This window comes from Paroedura picta, chromosome 3 (assembly GCF_049243985.1).
Source record: "Paroedura picta isolate Pp20150507F chromosome 3, Ppicta_v3.0, whole genome shotgun sequence".
Classification (NCBI taxonomy): domain Eukaryota; kingdom Metazoa; phylum Chordata; class Lepidosauria; order Squamata; family Gekkonidae; genus Paroedura; species Paroedura picta.
In genome coordinates this window covers 167,804,925-167,820,566 of record NC_135371.1, presented here as the reverse complement: position 1 = coordinate 167,820,566, position 15,642 = coordinate 167,804,925, and the positions used below count along the sequence as shown (strand labels likewise).

Here is a 15,642-nt window from a genome sequence, read left to right as displayed (position 1 = left end):
TCAGAAATTTAAAGGGAGTAATCATGTCCCCTTGCCAAACTCATCCAGCCTGTCCTCATAGGACTCCAGGTTCTTCAGTGTGACCTCATAGGGCTTTGACTCCAGGCCCCTGATCATTTTGGTTGCTCTCTTCTATACCTGCTCCATTCTGCCCGCATCCTTTTTGAAATGAGGCCTGCAGAATTGCACAGAGTTCTCCGGGTTCAGCCTGACTCCTGTGGTTCACACGGCGGTGTGAAAAAAAAAACAAAGTAGGCATGAACATGCACAGGTGACTTTGCTGCACTTTTAAGTTGCTTTTGAACTAAGAAAGCCAGCAAAAGAGAAATCTTAGTATCCATCATGTTGTGTTCCTAGCTGGGTTTATAAATCCTATTAAACTCCTAGGCTCATATCTACCTTTTAAGAAATGTTTCCCTCCCTTCATTTTCTTGGCTTTTTGACGGTTGGATAGTCTTATCCTTCACCCTAAATCTGAGCAGTCTTAAAAATGAAAATTCTCTTATTATGATTTAGGACTGCACATAAACCATATGCTTCATATCACAGTCATAAAATTTTAAACAGGATAGCTGCATTGGTCTGAAGTAGCAGAACAAAGTTCAACTGCATAGCCACTTTTAATACCAACAAAGTTTTATTCTAGGTAAACTTGGTTGGTTTTAAAGGTGCCACACTTAAAAAAATGAGTAGGTTCCTGATGTAATTTTTTAGAAATTATACGTATGTATCAAAGATCCTAGTTTCTTAGCCTTGCTTTTCTGTTTGTCAGCAGCCATATCACTTGCTGCTTTATGCAAATTATCAAATCTTCACACTTTTATTTTAACGTGAAATGGCAAACATCAAAGCTATATTTTCCAGGAGTCTCAGGCTATGTAAGGAGATAGTCTCTGGTAAAGCGAGCAGAACAAAGGAGCGACAGTGACCTCTCGTGGCATGAGAAACATGGTGCGCTCTAGCTGCAATTTACTTGGGAGGGCTTGCTAGCCTAAGCTCAATGAGCACAGATGTCTCCACTTTCTGGGTGGATGCAGATCAAAGCCACAGACTTTGAAAAGACTTCTTGGTTGCATTTGAGCCCATTTCACTTTCTTTATGGTTGGAAGTGGCAACATTTCAAAGGCATAATTCCAGACAGGCAACAATTGTAATCTTGCAGGAGGAGTAAGCAAAAGGCCAGTAGCAACTTAAATGCCAGCAAGATTTATTCCAGCCTACATTTTGGGAGACTAGAGCCCGCTTCACCAGATGCAAAGTAACGAGATCCATGTTGGGCAGATCTTTTGCATGGAGGTACAAGCCTAGTGAATTGTACGTATTGCATAGGGAAGAATACGTAAAGGTAACGGTATCTCCTGTGCAAGCACCGAGTCATGTCTGACCCTTGGGGTGATGCCCTCTAGCGTTTTCTTGGCAGACTCAATACGGGATGGTTTGCCAGTGCCTTCCCCAGTCATTACCATTTACCCCCCCCCAGCAAGCTGGGTCCTCATTTTACCGACCTCGGAAGGATGGAAGGCTGAGTCAACCTTGAGCCGGCTGCTGGGATTGAACTCCCAGCCTTATGGGCAGACAGCTTCAGACAGCATGACTGCTGCCTTACCACTCTGCGCCACAAGCCTAGTGAATTGTACGTATTGCATAGGGAAGAATACATAGGGTAGTTTAAACATCTACATAAGATATCCACGTAGAATTCTTTCACAGCATCTGACCAATTAGGTCCTACAAAACTTCCTGCTGGAGTGAAACCTCTGTAGTCTGGATGGATGGCCCAGGGTAGCCCAATCTTATTGTATCTTTTGTTTTATTTAATGTCAAGAGTTGGAAGAGACTACGAGGGTAATCTAGCCCAACACACACACACCCCTAGTCAATACAGGAATGACAAATACAACATTCCTGACAAGTAAGTATACAACTAGTACTTAAAAACCTCCGACAATGAATCCACCACCTCATAAGGGGACACATATTGCTGTAAAAAGTTCTTCCTCAAATTTAGATGAAACCTTCTATGTCAAAGATTAGATTCATCCTGACATCCAACATGACCAAAAATATCTCTGCCTTCATCCTCCATGTGGCACTGTAAGGTAGCAATCCTATACCTTGAAAGCATTCTTTTCCAACATATTGGCTGTCCCTAATATGTGGGGCTGAAAAGTGGACACATTTGATGTGCCGGAAGACTTTTGCTAATTTTTCTGTCCTAGGGAATTGTTTGCAATTTCATGTTTCCAGAAAGGGGGGGGGTTAGGACAACTCTGTAACATAGTCTAGTACTGTCCATATTTTGGGGGGTGGGTTGAGTGTGGTTTACTACAAAAGATGGGCTGTGGCTCACTTTGAGCCACTGTAGTGAGTAGTAAAGGAGGGTAAAAGGTGTGGGTGAATGTCACTTCTGGGGGTGTGGCAGGGAGGTGTGACCAGCTGACATCACTTCTGGGGGTCCTTGAAGCCTGAAAGAAAGGCTGCCCTAGATCCATTGCTGGGTTGAGTAGAAAATACTGATCGATGGACATATGGCCTGAGACCTTGACCAATCCAAAGGTGTCAAGATACTGATGATGACGCATGAAATAGAAATGTGTAAAACTGCAAATTGACGAGTTTTTAAAGTTACAAAATGCCTTGCTGGGAAGGAAGCTCTCGTGCTGCTCTTCCTATATTTGCGCCAATATTACCTTTGGCTTCATCTGGGATTCTCCTCCGAACCTCTGGATGACTAGGCTTTTAAATTACAGTTACATCACCTTGACGGGCATTTAAAAACAGTACCAGAAGCCGTAAGATCCCGATAGTCCAACATATACGCCAGCTAGAACCAAACAAAACAGCAGTAACGCGATATAAAGTTAAATGAATCATACCCGACCCAGCTTTCCCCAGAAATTTTGCAGTAGTAATTTCTGGGTCACTCGCGGTACTTCAGCAAATGCCGGCATCTTTTCCATGGTTGGCCAAGGATTTTAAATCTATTATTCTTGGGCCGCGCATGCGCGATCGACCAAAACCGCGCCAACCGTCCCTTGAGACCTGAGGTAGGTGGGTGGGTGGGCTTCCAACAATTAATTTAACCGGTGAAGAATCCCCCCACGCCCCCCGTTGTGAAGGCGTTCATGCATTAAAAGGGCGACTTCAAGGTCGAAAGACCCTTGCCCCAAACCGGCCCGTCCAGCCAAGCCCCTTCCGTTGGGACCGACGTAACGGCCCACCACCACCTTCGCCCGTTGAGAAGGAAAACCGCGGCCTGTCGCCATGGTTACTGAACACGCACGCGCCTGAGCGGTTTCGAACGGCCTCGCGCGCCCTCCACGCACGCCTATTGGACGGGGGAAGGCGGAGGGAGAAGGTTTGTTTCGCGCCTGCGCGGCGGCGGGAGCACTTGAATCGTCGAGCGGGAGCGGGGGAGCTGCGTGTGGGCGCCTCCTTCGGCGGGGGAACGGCCGGCCCTTGGTCAAGGATTGCCCCGCCGCGGCGTCACCCGTTCTCACGTCCTGGCTGCGGCGGCAGGAGTCGCGTGTGCTGAGGCGGCTCCTCTAGCTGAGGTGGGAAATTCCTGGGGGGTTGAGGGGGTGAGGTGGGGAGCGGCCTCAGCGGCCTATAATGGCATAGAATCCTGCATTGTGCAGGGGGCTGGACTACATGTATGTTTGTGGCTATGTAAGTTAAGGTGACCAGGTTGTCCCACTTTTGGAGGTTGTACTTATGAAATTTGTATAAATAATTTTGTATAAGTTTTGTATAAATTGGTATAAATAAATAAATTGAAATGTATTTATTATTTACTATTATATTTATATACCGCCTTCCCCGAGGGCTCAGGGCAGTTTACAGAAAACAGGGAAAAGATACAATTGATATATATTTAAAAATATATATTACAATGCTATTTTTGCTTTCTATGCGTTCTATGAAACTTTTTGTTGCTCCATGTAGACCAGATTTTTAATCAAGAACCCCTCCGGTTAATGGTGTCCCGCTTTACCTATGTTAAAATCCAGTCAGCTTAATGTAAGGTGATGTAAGGTTTTCCTTAGTGATCACCAGGTATATATGTGTGTGTGTGTGTGTTTCTGCCAGAGTTGTTGTCAGTGGTCTTTTCCTGCAATTTATTGCTTGAAGTATTCACAGCAAAGGTAAAGGTGGAGTCACTGAGGCAGTTGGTGCGAGCTTAAATGGACTCCTGGGAATGGTAGAGGACAGGAAGGCATGGAGGATCATTGTCCATGGGGTCGCGATGGGTCAACTAACAACAATAACGATTCACAACAAATCATCAAGACGGTCGTTCCTGTCAATTTGGCTTTTCTCATTTGGTTATTCAAAATTGATAGTCACAGAAGCCTGAGGGATAAATGTAGGCTAAGCTGCCAACAAAACTCTTTGTATATTTTGGAAAAATCTTCTTGGAGTATATGAAAAACTTTGTTTTTGTATGAATTATCAGTTGAGAAAAGTCATATTGGCAGAAACGATCAGCTTGATGATTTGTTGTGAACACTTCATCAAGCAATAAACTGATGGAAAAGTCTTTGGACCACAACTCTTTCAGAAATGGTTTGTTATATTTTAAGCCATTGTAATTCTATGGAATCCACCCTCTAAAGCAGCCATTTTCTTCAGGGAAACTGATCTGTGTCGCCTGGAGATGAGCTGTAATTGTAGGGGGATCCTCAGGCTCCACCTGGAGGCTGGCATCCCTAGGAACCCCTTCTCTCCCCACAACAGACACCCACTAGACACCCATTTGTCACAAAGGAGCTTACAATCGCTTATCCTTCCACACAACAAACACCCTGTGAGGTAGGGGAGGCCGAGACCTCTGAGAGAAGTGACTGGTGTATGGTCACCCAGCTAGCGGCACGTGGCAGAGGAGTGGGGTATCAATCCTGGTTCTCTAGATTAGAAGCTGTTTCTCTTAACCATGACACCAAGCTGGCGCTCTGGTAGATAGAAATGAAGGAAACTGACTTAAAAGGCAGAAGAACCCAACACTTTTTTTTTTTTACTTTGCAGTGCAGAAGTGAGCCCACCAAACGAGCAAACTGTTCAGGTAAGAACTAGTTTTAAAATGCATGGATCATCTACTGTTGAAATAAATCTGTACCAGTCTAAAGCTGTGCAACAGTCTTTGCTGTTGTGCCTGTTGCAACCAGTTTTACCTGTTCAGCTATTTATTTACCCTCGTCTTCCCTACAAGGCCCATCTGTTGGAAACTTTAAAATGAAAACGGCCCTTTTTGTGCCACTAGATGAGGGGTCCCCGTGTCTTTTGGGGCCTGCAGGCTCCTTTGGGATTCTGACACAAAGTGGCTGCCCCTGGGGCCACAGCCAGCCACAAAATAATTGCTTCTGTTTAACTTCAATCACATGGTGAAGCACCTTGTGCTGTGGTGACAACTGCTCCGAAAGCCACATTGAAAAGGAATCTGCACTGCCAGTCGGAAGCTTTGCTGAGCAAAAGTCCCACCCACTTTCTAAAAATGCCTCTTGGTGGGCAAAGGTGTTGGCAGGCACCATGGCACCCACAAGCACCAGGTATAGAGACCCCTGGGTAGGTTCCTGAGTCGGCGGGTTGATTTGCTGTGTGCTAGTTTTCAACTTGGAGCGGCATTTCTCCCTTTATTCCAGAGAATCCCCCCTCCCCCCCAGCCAGGAGAAAATGGAAGCTGAGTGTTTTCGCAGCTCAGAGGGAACGGCTAGTTCCGGGTGTGATACTAAAACCAGCGACGGGCCCAGTCTCTCCAGGCCTAGCAAGACAAAACGACATAGGCCGCCCAGTCCTAAGAAGGTTGAGGACGGTGGCCCCAGCCCTAAGAGAATATCTCCCCAGAGACCGAATCCTGACGTCGGGAAGGCTTCTGCTTCATTTAACGTCTCCTTGGGGCAGCTCCCCAGCCCGCGGATCTCACGCCCATCCTTGAGTCGCCGCAGTATCAAACAGGATGCGAATCGCCGGAAGTCTCTACCTTCTGTTCATGCAGACATTACTGGTAGGTCTCCCAGCACACCTTGATGATTCAGCAGGCTAAGGACCAGGTAGACAAAACTCTCCAGTTCCAAGTTATGAACTGGCTACCTTTAAAAAGAGCCTCTTGTGGTAAGGCAGCCGTCTGAAAGCTCTGCCCATGAGGCTGGGAGTTCGATCCCAGCAGACGGCTCAAGGTTGACTCAGCCTTCCATCCTTCCGAGGTCGGTAAAATGAGTACCCAGCTTGCTGGGGGGTAAACGGTCATGACTGGGGAAGGCATTGGCAAACCACCCCGTATTGAGTCTGCCATGAAAACGCTAGAGGGCGTCACCCCAAGGGTCAGACATGACTTGGTGCTTGCACAGGGGATACCTTTACCTTTACCTTTAAAAATCTATAGCTGTAAAACAGATTTATACAGGGCCTGAAAATTCCATTGAATTGGAGCAGGATATACTGTCGAACTTTGTGCTAGAGACTGTAGTTTAATGGTGTAGATACTATGTTGTCCTGAATTATGGTCTACAGTAGGCAACTGCAGTGAGTTAGTCTTTAACATTTCCTCTGAAGTGTAGCTCTACGAGCCAGTTTGGTGTAGTGGTTAGGAATGCGGACTTCTAATCTGGCATGCCAGGTTCGATTCTGCACTCCCCCACATGCAGCCAGCTGGGTGACCTTGGGCTTGCCACGGCACTGATAAAACTGTTCTGACCGAGCAGTGATATCAGCGCTCTCTCAGCCTCACCCACCCCACAGGGTGTCTGTTGTGGGAAGGCGACTGTAAGCTGCTTTGAGCCTCCTTCGGGTAGGGAAAAGCAGCATATAAGAACCAACTCTTCTTCTTCTAAGACTGCCTACTGGGAATTTCCTCTGTCCAAAGATCTGAAGCAAATGCAGGTTTGAGCGTGGAGGCTTAGCTCTGCTTGGTAGCTGGGAATGGCAAGCTATTTTTTTTTACAAGGTCCATTTTGTATTCCACTTATGTAGTTATGCTATGGTATCCAGAAAGGAAGACCTTGTCTTATATAATCCTATTAAGGGGTAATGGTAAAAAGAAAATTCAAATCCGGTGGAAATTATCTCTGGTTGGAGAGCTCTAAGAGAACTGCTGAAATAACAGCTCCGAGAGCACTGTGGCTTGCCCAAGGTCACCCAGCTGGCTGCATGTGGAGGAGTGGGGAATTAGAAGCCGCATCTCTTTAACCACAGCGCTATGCTCACAATATAAGTCGGAAATATTTTTGGGGGGATGACAAACTGACACAATTGGCAGCAAAAAAAAACCCACTTGAAGGTTATACTCGGAATAAAACTGTTGGTCTTAAAGGTGCCGCCGGATTTAAACTTTGTTCTGCTGCTTAAGACCAACCTGGCGACTCACCTAAATCCAGATCGGCAGCCAGTTACCCTTTGGGCAGGTGACTGTCAGCTTAACATACACCCTTGAAACTACTTCTAAAATAGCCGACAAACAGTGCAGGGTTTCAAGTTGCACATGGCTTCATTTTTCAGAACTGAGCAAAGCAATCAGCCTGGACTTGCCGGAAAAGGACCGGATGGCACAGCTTCTCCTTGCCAGTTTCCAGGTAAGGTCGGCTCTCCGTGCTCGCCCTACTGGATGTGTTCCGCCGTGTGCTTTTTCTGTGAAACACTCCTTCACGCTAATCAAAATACACTCAGATCCCATAGTGTGGGCAGTTTCAATAGTGAATCCCGTTGTCTTTTAAATCAGGGGTAGTCAACCTGTGGTCCTCCAGATGTTCATGGACTACAAGTCCCATGAGCCCCTGCCTTCGTGCTGGCAGGGGCTCATGGGAATTGTAGTCCATGAACATCTGGAGGACCACAGGTTGACTACCCCTGTTTTAAATCATCCAAGTGCTTGATAGAAGGGTGGCCAACAAGTGCGATTCTTCCAAACCCACTAGCATTCATTCCTCACTTCCCTTGCATGTTTACCTTGCAAATGTTGATTTAAATAACTAGTAAATAAGTTGGCCTGAGTTGACGATTGCAAGGGTGGTGGGCTGTAATCCACAGGCAAAGAGCCCCTAGGATAAGCACTTGGCCCTCAGATTGCATCCTTGGCCATGCTCAGGCCACAAAGCCCTGCAGTGAGCGCACGTGAAAGAATACACTTAGATATTTCTAAGCTGGCAGTCACCTTCCCGCAATTCCTCCCCCTGCTGAACTCCTCCACCTGGAAGCCCAGCAGGTCCTCCATAGCACTTTGGAAGGCCTTTGGACTCTCTAGGACAGCCTTTCTCAACTTTTCAACCATTGAGAAACTCCTGAAACATTCCTCAGGCTTCGAGAAACCCCAGAAGTGGCCCGATGGTGCAGAATATGGTTGGGGAGCGTAGCTGTGTCCACGCCCACCTGGTACCCCTCCCCTTCCCACCCCCTCCAGGCCATTTTGGGAGAGCAGAGCTGGTCAACATGACCATATATGGTCATATCACCTGATAACTGTTTAACAAATTTTAAAATACGTATCGAAAAGTATTTTAACTCCCCCCTCCCTTTTCCGTAAAGCTTTCCACGGCCATCAAGAAACCCCAGGGGTTTATGAAACCTTGGTTGAGAAAGCCTGAGCAAGGAGTAGGAGAAGACCGTTTTCAAATGGAAGTCCAAACACAGCTCTCTTGGCAATTGTGTGAATGCAGCCATGCTCCCAACCTGTGAACCCCTGATTGCTACCTGGTGCCTGTTTTACTGCAGAGCCTCGCCGCCTGAGAAGGTTTAATCTTGTGCAGTTTCAGACTCCAAGATTACTGTCTGGCACAGGTCCTTGGAAACACAGGCATTGGGCATCCTGATGCCGAGCCACTGTGCTGAGAAGTCTGCAGTGATCTTTAGCTTCCAGGTCCTTCCTTCTACTTTCTGATACCTCCCTGTTCTCTAGTTGCTGTAATAATTATACAGCCTTGTCCCATGTGTGTGCGCGTGTGTATGTGTGTGGGGGTTATTGTGAAGAGCACTGAAAAAAAGCTAAATATGTCTCAATCTTCTCTCCATCCCTCCAGTACACTGCCCAGAAGTTTAAAGATTCCTTAAAGCATACTGAAGGGTTTAATCCTGATGTCTTTGAACGGAAAGGTAGGTCTGCCAGGTTCCACGGCAGCATAGCAAGAATAGTGCTTTAAGAGAGTGTAAGAAGAGCCCTGCTGGATCAGACCAGTGATCCATCTAGTCCAGCATTCAGTCTCACAGAGTGGCTGACCAGTTCCCCTGGATGGCTGACAACAGGGCAGAGAGGTCAAGACCTTCCTAAGAACATCAGAAGAGCCCTGCTGGGTCAGACCTTTGACACTGCCTTCTACCGAGGGTCCTCACAAATTGATGCTTGCTTATGGAAGCACTCCTCCATTGGTGCAACTTGAAATCTGACACCTCTGTCTTGTCCCTTCCTTCGCATTGCAGTGAATGAGATTTCAGAAGAGCTGAGATTCTGCACTAAGAGGCTGGACCTCGATGGAACTCTTCAGAAATGCTTTGAAGAACCCAAAGGGTAATGACCGCTTCCTTTTGGTGAAAACAATTTCTGCTTTCAGAGACACTTGTGATCAAGACAGTATCTACTCCCAGTCTGAACTTCCACCTCTTCAATCGGAATGAGTGTGGTTAATCCCTGGCTTTCTCCTTGGCACCAGTGAAGGGTCCAAAAGCTGACCCCGATGCTGCGGAGGGGAGCTAAGTGCAGGGGTGTGAGCCAGCTCGGGATCTGGAAGGGAGACCATGCGGACAGCCTTCCGAAGAAGGCTGGCTAGACCAAGTTAGAACAAGCACAGAAGCAGCATGGATTTCCTCTGTCACGCTGTTATAACCATCAGAACTTTCTGTATTTCAGTGATACATCTGATCCTGTTTTAAGTGCATCGCTGGCTACCTTGAAGGAGAATATAGCCAGGTAAGAGAGCCTTCTTGAGCGTATAGGCACTTTTGGAAATCTGATACACAAAGATGCACAAAGATACACAAAGGAGCACACTGGCTTCTAATCGGGCAAGGTTTGATTCCCCGCTCCCCCACATGCAGCCAGCTGGGTGACCTTGGGCTTGCCACAGCACTGATAAAGCTGTTCTGAGTGAGCTGTAATATCAGGGCTCTCTCAGCCTCACCCACCTCACAGGGTGTCTGTTGTGGGGAGAGGAAAGGGAAGGTGACTGTAAGCAGCTTTGAGACTCCTTCGGGTAGAGAAAAGAGGTATCTACGAACCAACTCTTCTTCTTCAGTAATCTCAGGGCTGTCTCAGCCTCACCCACCTCACAGGGTGTCTGTTGTGGGGAGAGGAAGGGAAAGCGACTGTAAGCTGCTTTGGGACTTCTGGTTGAGAAAAAGCGGCATATAGGAATCCACTCTTCTAAATAAAGTTGAAAAGGACAAGAAGGAATTCACATGGCAGAGCTCTGTTATTCCAGTTCATTTTAATATACTGTGTGATCTTTGGAAATCCGATACAGGGGGATGTGTGTTATCATAAAATGGCTGCTCTAGGAGGCGGAGCCATGCGCACAGTTAGCTGAAGAAGATTGATAGAGTGAAAGGGAGGCCTGAGAGAATAAAACCAACTCAGGGCAGCAGCTGCCAATGAAACAGCATTGCTTACATTTGGGTAGCCAGTTAGATCTTCCCCATCTACTTTCTACAAAGATTTGGTGGGTGCCATGGCCTAGATTGTGTTTGCAGTACTATTGAAGTATAGCAGCTGTTAAACCAGAAGCATTCTGACATAAGCCACCCCACAGGCCTCACCCAACACAAAAGCGTACTTTGGCAATAGCTCTTCTGCAACTCAGTTAACCGAATCCTAGACAACCTTACATGCATTCCTTATGCGAGCCTAGCCAATGGTCCTCAGATAACTTTGGACTTTCACCATTCGTTCCGCAGGCTCTCCGAAGAGAACCAAGCCTGGGATCGATTGCTTTGGTCTTACCAGAGAAGCGCTGAGGAAATATCAAGGTGAGCTTGCTAACCTCTCCCATTTTAAGACAAGCTGAACTGAAGATAGTGCCAGGACCAGATGTTGTTGGCAGAGGCTCATGGGAATTGTAGCCCATGGACATTTGGAGAACCACCCCGACTGTAGCTTTAAAAACTTTGTGGATTTATGTTTTCCCAGAGGGGGAAAGCTCATGGAACACTCAAAGCCAGGGCCAGCTCCCTTGGGGAATCACAGCCCATCTTGCCAGTGACAGCGTGGGAGGAATCGGTGGGCGTGGCTGGACAGATACTTATCCTGGATGCTTTAGGCTGTTTCTGCGCTGAGTAGGGGGTGGGACAGGATGGCCTGTCTGGCCCCTTCCAACTCTATGATTCTATGATTCTAAGCAGTGGCTGAACACATACTTATTCTGGATGCTTTAGGCTAATGCATTGAGCAGGGGGCTGGACTTGGCCTTTCTGGCCCCTTCCAACTCTGATTCTGTGGCCTCATATCACCTCCCAGAGCAATGCCACTATGGCCTGAGCCCACCATCCAAGGTAGGCCCCAGATGCACCAACAGCTGTTGACCCTCGTTGTCTCTTTTGTCTTCAAGCCAACTGCAGCTATGCAAGTTGAGGCCGGTCCCAGAGGAGCCCGCTAACTACCTTGGTTCATCGCAGGCCCACGTGCTTCAAACCAAACCAGACTACCAGCAAATAGTGGACTCTCAAGGAGAGGTCTTTGACTCCATGGAGCTAGTGGTGAGTAGCAGGAGGCTAGGCTGAGAACCAGAACTGTGACCTTGGGCCTTTCACAGTCTTGAACACATAGCAGTTCTGTCAGAGCTCTCTCAGCCCCACCTTCCTCACAGGGTATCTGTTGTGGGGAGAGAAAGAGAAGGCGAGTATAAGCCCCTTTGAGACTCCTTCAGGCAGTGAAAAGCTAGGCATAAAACCCAACTTTTCTTCTACTGGCTGACCCTCTTCCTTGATGTCTCTGTGCATGCTAAATTCTTCAGAACATATGAGTCCACAGAAGGGCTGCTTGTCGAGTCCAGTCAAAATTCATGAGAGGAAGGGTAGGCAATTGTAAGCCGCTTTGAGACTCTTTCGGGTCGTGAAAAGGAGAGTACAAAATCCAGCTTCTCTTTAGAAGACCAGGTAGCTGAGTGTTTTTGCTAGCTGGTGGTGCACTGTGAGAAAGAAGGCAAGTGAGAATTGGGGCTGGCTGCCTTTGGTAGAAGGGGGGTTTTGAACTGACCTGTTGTTGTGGAGCAGTTGTAAAGAACTGTTCTGGCTGCATCCCCTTGGGATGGCTTCCATTAAAGGAAGTGGACATCATTGGTCACTTTTAAGATTGCCTCACTGTGGTGTTTTTTCTGTCTTCGAGCTGGATGAAATTCATCAGGCCATCAGTGTTTTTCAAGCCTTCATGGAAGACAACAGCGGGCACCTCCAGAAGCTATCAGAGCAACTTGGTAAGTGTTCCGAGGACCTGGGGTGGGTGGGTGGGATGGGTATCTTTTTAACCTCAGGAATGCAGAGTATAGCATCAGAGTCTAAGAGACGTTCCCAACCTTTCTGCCTGCATTAACATACATAGCATTCCTCCAGGGGTCCCCAATTTTCTTCAGCCTGCGGGCACCTTTGGAATTCTAACACCATGTGGTGGGAGCTGCCATAAACCAGGTGTCATGGGAAGTGGAGCGAGCCACAAAATGGCTGCCACAGCTTACCTTCACTCACACACAGAAAATCCTTCTGCTGTGGTAGTTGATCGGAATGGCCCTGCCTAGCCTAAGTTTGGGACGCAGAGGCAGACAATGGCAAACCAGTTTTGAATGTCTCTTTCCTTTGAAAACCCTACAGCATCACCATAAGTCAGCTGTGACTCAGCTTGGTGTAGAGGTTAAGAGCAGCGGCTTCTAATCTAGTGAGCCTGGCTTGATTCCCTGCTCCTCCATATGCAGCCAGTTGGGTGACCTTGGTTTTAGTCACAATACTGATAGTGCTGTTCTCACAGAGCCGTCCTGAAAGCTCTGTCAACCTCATCTACCTCAAAGGGTGTCTGTCGTAGGGAGAGGAAAGGGAAGACTCCTTGGGGCAGTGAAAAAGGGCATAAAAACTCTTTTTCAAAGGAGATTTTTAATTTATATATAGTAGCCAGGAAGGAATAATGAGATCAAGAAGGCAGACTGTACTGGGATTGACCAAAGAAGTTCTGTGCTTAATAGATATCAGTTCTAGACTCTATCCAGAAAGCAATAATAAAGTCTAGAAGGCAAACTACTGGGCTTGACCATAGAAGTTCTGTGCTTAAGAAGCAAGCGGCGGTGCGGAGGAGACCAGCTCCCTCCCTGGGAAAAAGTGCCTCTCTTGAGCATTAGGCGTCTCAGAGTGGCTAGTCATCTTTCCTGGAGGTGGAAATCTGCCAGCGAATGAATCTGCTGCATTATATCTGCTCTCGGCTGGGCCTTTCAGTTAACTATGTCTGCAGAGGTTAATGGGTTTTGATTTTTCATTTGGTCTCCTTTTTCAGGATCAAGGACTTTCCAGGGAATGGAAAACTCTCCAGCCCGGAAACTGCTGCTGCTTCCCCCGACAGCCCCACCTGCACCTTAAACGTCTCGCGAGCAAGTCTGTTCTTGGTTGGCTTCGGACACTTTGTCGGCAGCAAGCATGACGCTCTTCACTAAATGTCTGGGGAGGCGGCATCTTCGCCCCACATCTGAACAATGGCGGTGGTATGAACACTTCCTGTAGTATGGGTCACCTCCTTGCTTGGCCACACTTCAATTAAAGAGACATGCATCCCATCCCATTCAGTGAAGGGCATTGCGCTCATTCTATGAGGTACCTAGCAAGAGATGACGACTGTTCTTCTAGTTGGTCTTCATTTACACTGAAGGAAGATGACACTTTGGTTTTCTTGGGATTGCCTTGCACCTGATGGGCGGCAGCAAGAACCTATCGCGGAGTCCCCCGTGTGGTGCCCACTGACACGTTTTCTGCCATCAGCAAAATGTTTTTGCGTTGTTCAGTGAAGGGCATTGTGCTCATCCTATGAGGTACCTAGCAAGAGATGACGACTGTTCTTCTAGTTGGTCTTCATTTACACCAAAGGAAGATGACACTTGGGTTTTCTTGAGATTGCCTTGCAACACCACCAGTTTCTAGGATAAACCTGATGGGCGGCAGCGAGAACCTATCACAAAGTCCCCTGTGCGGTGCCCACTGACATGTTTTCTGCCATCAGCAAAATGTTTTTAGGACGCGGACGGGGCCAGTTGGGACTTTTGCCCAGCGAGATTTCTGATTGGCCACTGGGGGTTTGATTAGCTAAGTAGATTTGTACAAACATTTCTTTGGCAGCAGCTTCTATCACAACACAAGGATCCTCAGACTCCAAGATTACTGTCTGGCACAGGTCCTTGGGAACACAGGCATTGGGCATCCTGGTGCCGAGCCACTGGGCTGAGAAGTCTGCAATGATCTTTAGCTTCCAGGTCCTTCTGCTTTCTGATACCTCCCTGTTCTTCTCTAATTGCTGTAACAATTAGAGAGCCAGCATGATGCTGTGGTTAAGAGCTGTGGACTCGAAATCTATAGGACCAGGTTTGATTCCCCACAGGCTTAGTATAGACAATAGGCAGTACTTCTTCCCTCAAATAGTAAATAACGTGTGGAATTCACTGCTGCAGGAAGTGGTGGTGTCTATAAGCATAGACAGGTTCAAGAGGGGATTGGAGAGACATATGGTGCAGAAGTCCACAAGTGGCTATTAGCCACAAGGTGCAGGTAGAACGCTCTGTCTAGGGAAGGGATGCTCTGTATCCTTGGTGCTTGGGGGGCAAGCGTGGGAGGGCTTCTGCAGTTCTGGACCCACTGGTGGACTTCCTGATGGCACCTGGGTTTTGAGCACTGCGTGACACAGAGCATTGGATTGGATGGGCCATTGGCCAGATCGCCCATGGCTTCTCTTATGGTCTTAGCTGATATTTTTCCCATGAGGTTTTTCTTTAAGCAGCTCAGAGGATGTAATGTTCCTGCCTCTTAAAATTAATTGTTCCTCCAGTGGCTTGAAAATCTGTTCAGTCTGAGTGTCAACAATTTGTTTATTTGCATAGTAGGTTCTTTGGAGTGCTTGCATTTTGGTGATCATTTAAAAATCAGCAGTTTGGACTGCATCTCTGTTTGCTGTTTTCCAATGTACTTTCCAGTCACAGTGAAGTGGCTTAGTAGTTTCCAGCACATGACAGAAAAATACAATATATTCTGATTGAATGCACAATCAGAAAATGGAATACTTGTTTGTTGTTCTGCATTTCTGGTGTTAGCCTTTGATAGGTCATTTAAGTGGTGAGAAACACTGGGAAGAAATGGCCATGGCTTTCTCTTCTTAACATGATGTAATACTTCTAAGACAAATTCATAGTTTTAATTTTGGGGTTAAATGTTAATTAGAAGCTCCAGCAGTAATCTGCTTGCCACCTTTTAGGTGGGGTCTGGAGTTTACCTGGGATTACAAGGGAAATCCAGTCTCCAGGGGTCAGCTCCTCCAGAGCAGTGATCCCCAACCTGCGGGCCGCGGCCCGGTGCCGGGCTGCGAAGGCCATGGCGCCGGGCCGCGGCTCCCTCTCCCCCCCCCCCCCCGCAGTAAAAAACTTCCCAGGCTGCAAGCTTGCGGCCCGGGAAGCTTCTTACTGCGGGAGGGCGGGGAGAAGGAATCGGGGC

General features: G+C 47.5%; 1 protein-coding gene and 1 long non-coding RNA gene across 3 annotated transcripts; one reads left to right on the top strand and one right to left on the bottom strand.

The window, feature by feature from the left end:
- On the bottom strand, positions 1 to 3,266 carry LOC143833473 (uncharacterized). Its single transcript, XR_013229641.1, has 2 exons — positions 2,877 to 3,266; positions 1 to 215 (listed from the first exon to the last, which is right to left on the bottom strand). It is a non-coding gene; the product is annotated as an uncharacterized LOC143833473 (long non-coding RNA).
- A 77-nt stretch (positions 3,267 to 3,343) lies between these two features.
- Positions 3,344 to 15,212, top strand: DSN1 (DSN1 component of MIS12 kinetochore complex). 2 transcript variants are annotated; one of them, XM_077329329.1, is made up of 11 exons: positions 3,344 to 3,554; positions 5,031 to 5,062; positions 5,640 to 6,001; positions 7,492 to 7,565; positions 9,006 to 9,078; positions 9,403 to 9,490; positions 9,830 to 9,889; positions 10,873 to 10,944; positions 11,523 to 11,670; positions 12,299 to 12,386; positions 13,448 to 15,212. In XM_077329329.1, the coding sequence occupies exons 3-11, from the start codon at positions 5,671 to 5,673 to the stop codon at positions 13,528 to 13,530; spliced, it is 1,017 nt and encodes a 338-aa protein (XP_077185444.1). In that variant the 5' UTR covers positions 3,344 to 3,554; positions 5,031 to 5,062; positions 5,640 to 5,670; the 3' UTR covers positions 13,531 to 15,212. The 2 variants fall into 2 exon arrangements, with proteins under 2 accessions (XP_077185444.1, XP_077185443.1); XM_077329328.1 differs by having other exon boundaries at positions 3,346 to 3,554; positions 5,026 to 5,062.
- Positions 15,213 to 15,642: the final 430 nt, after the last annotated feature.

Coding starts and splice junctions, on each gene's coding strand:
- DSN1 (XM_077329329.1), top strand. CDS start 5,671: ATGGAAGCTGAGTGTTTTCGCAGCTCAGAGGGAACGGCTAGTTCCGGG. Junction 6,002..7,491: donor TGTTCATGCAGACATTACTG/GTAGGTCTCCCA, acceptor TTCATTTTTCAG/AACTGAGCAAAGCAATCAGC. Junction 9,079..9,402: donor TGATGTCTTTGAACGGAAAG/GTAGGTCTGCCA, acceptor TTCGCATTGCAG/TGAATGAGATTTCAGAAGAG.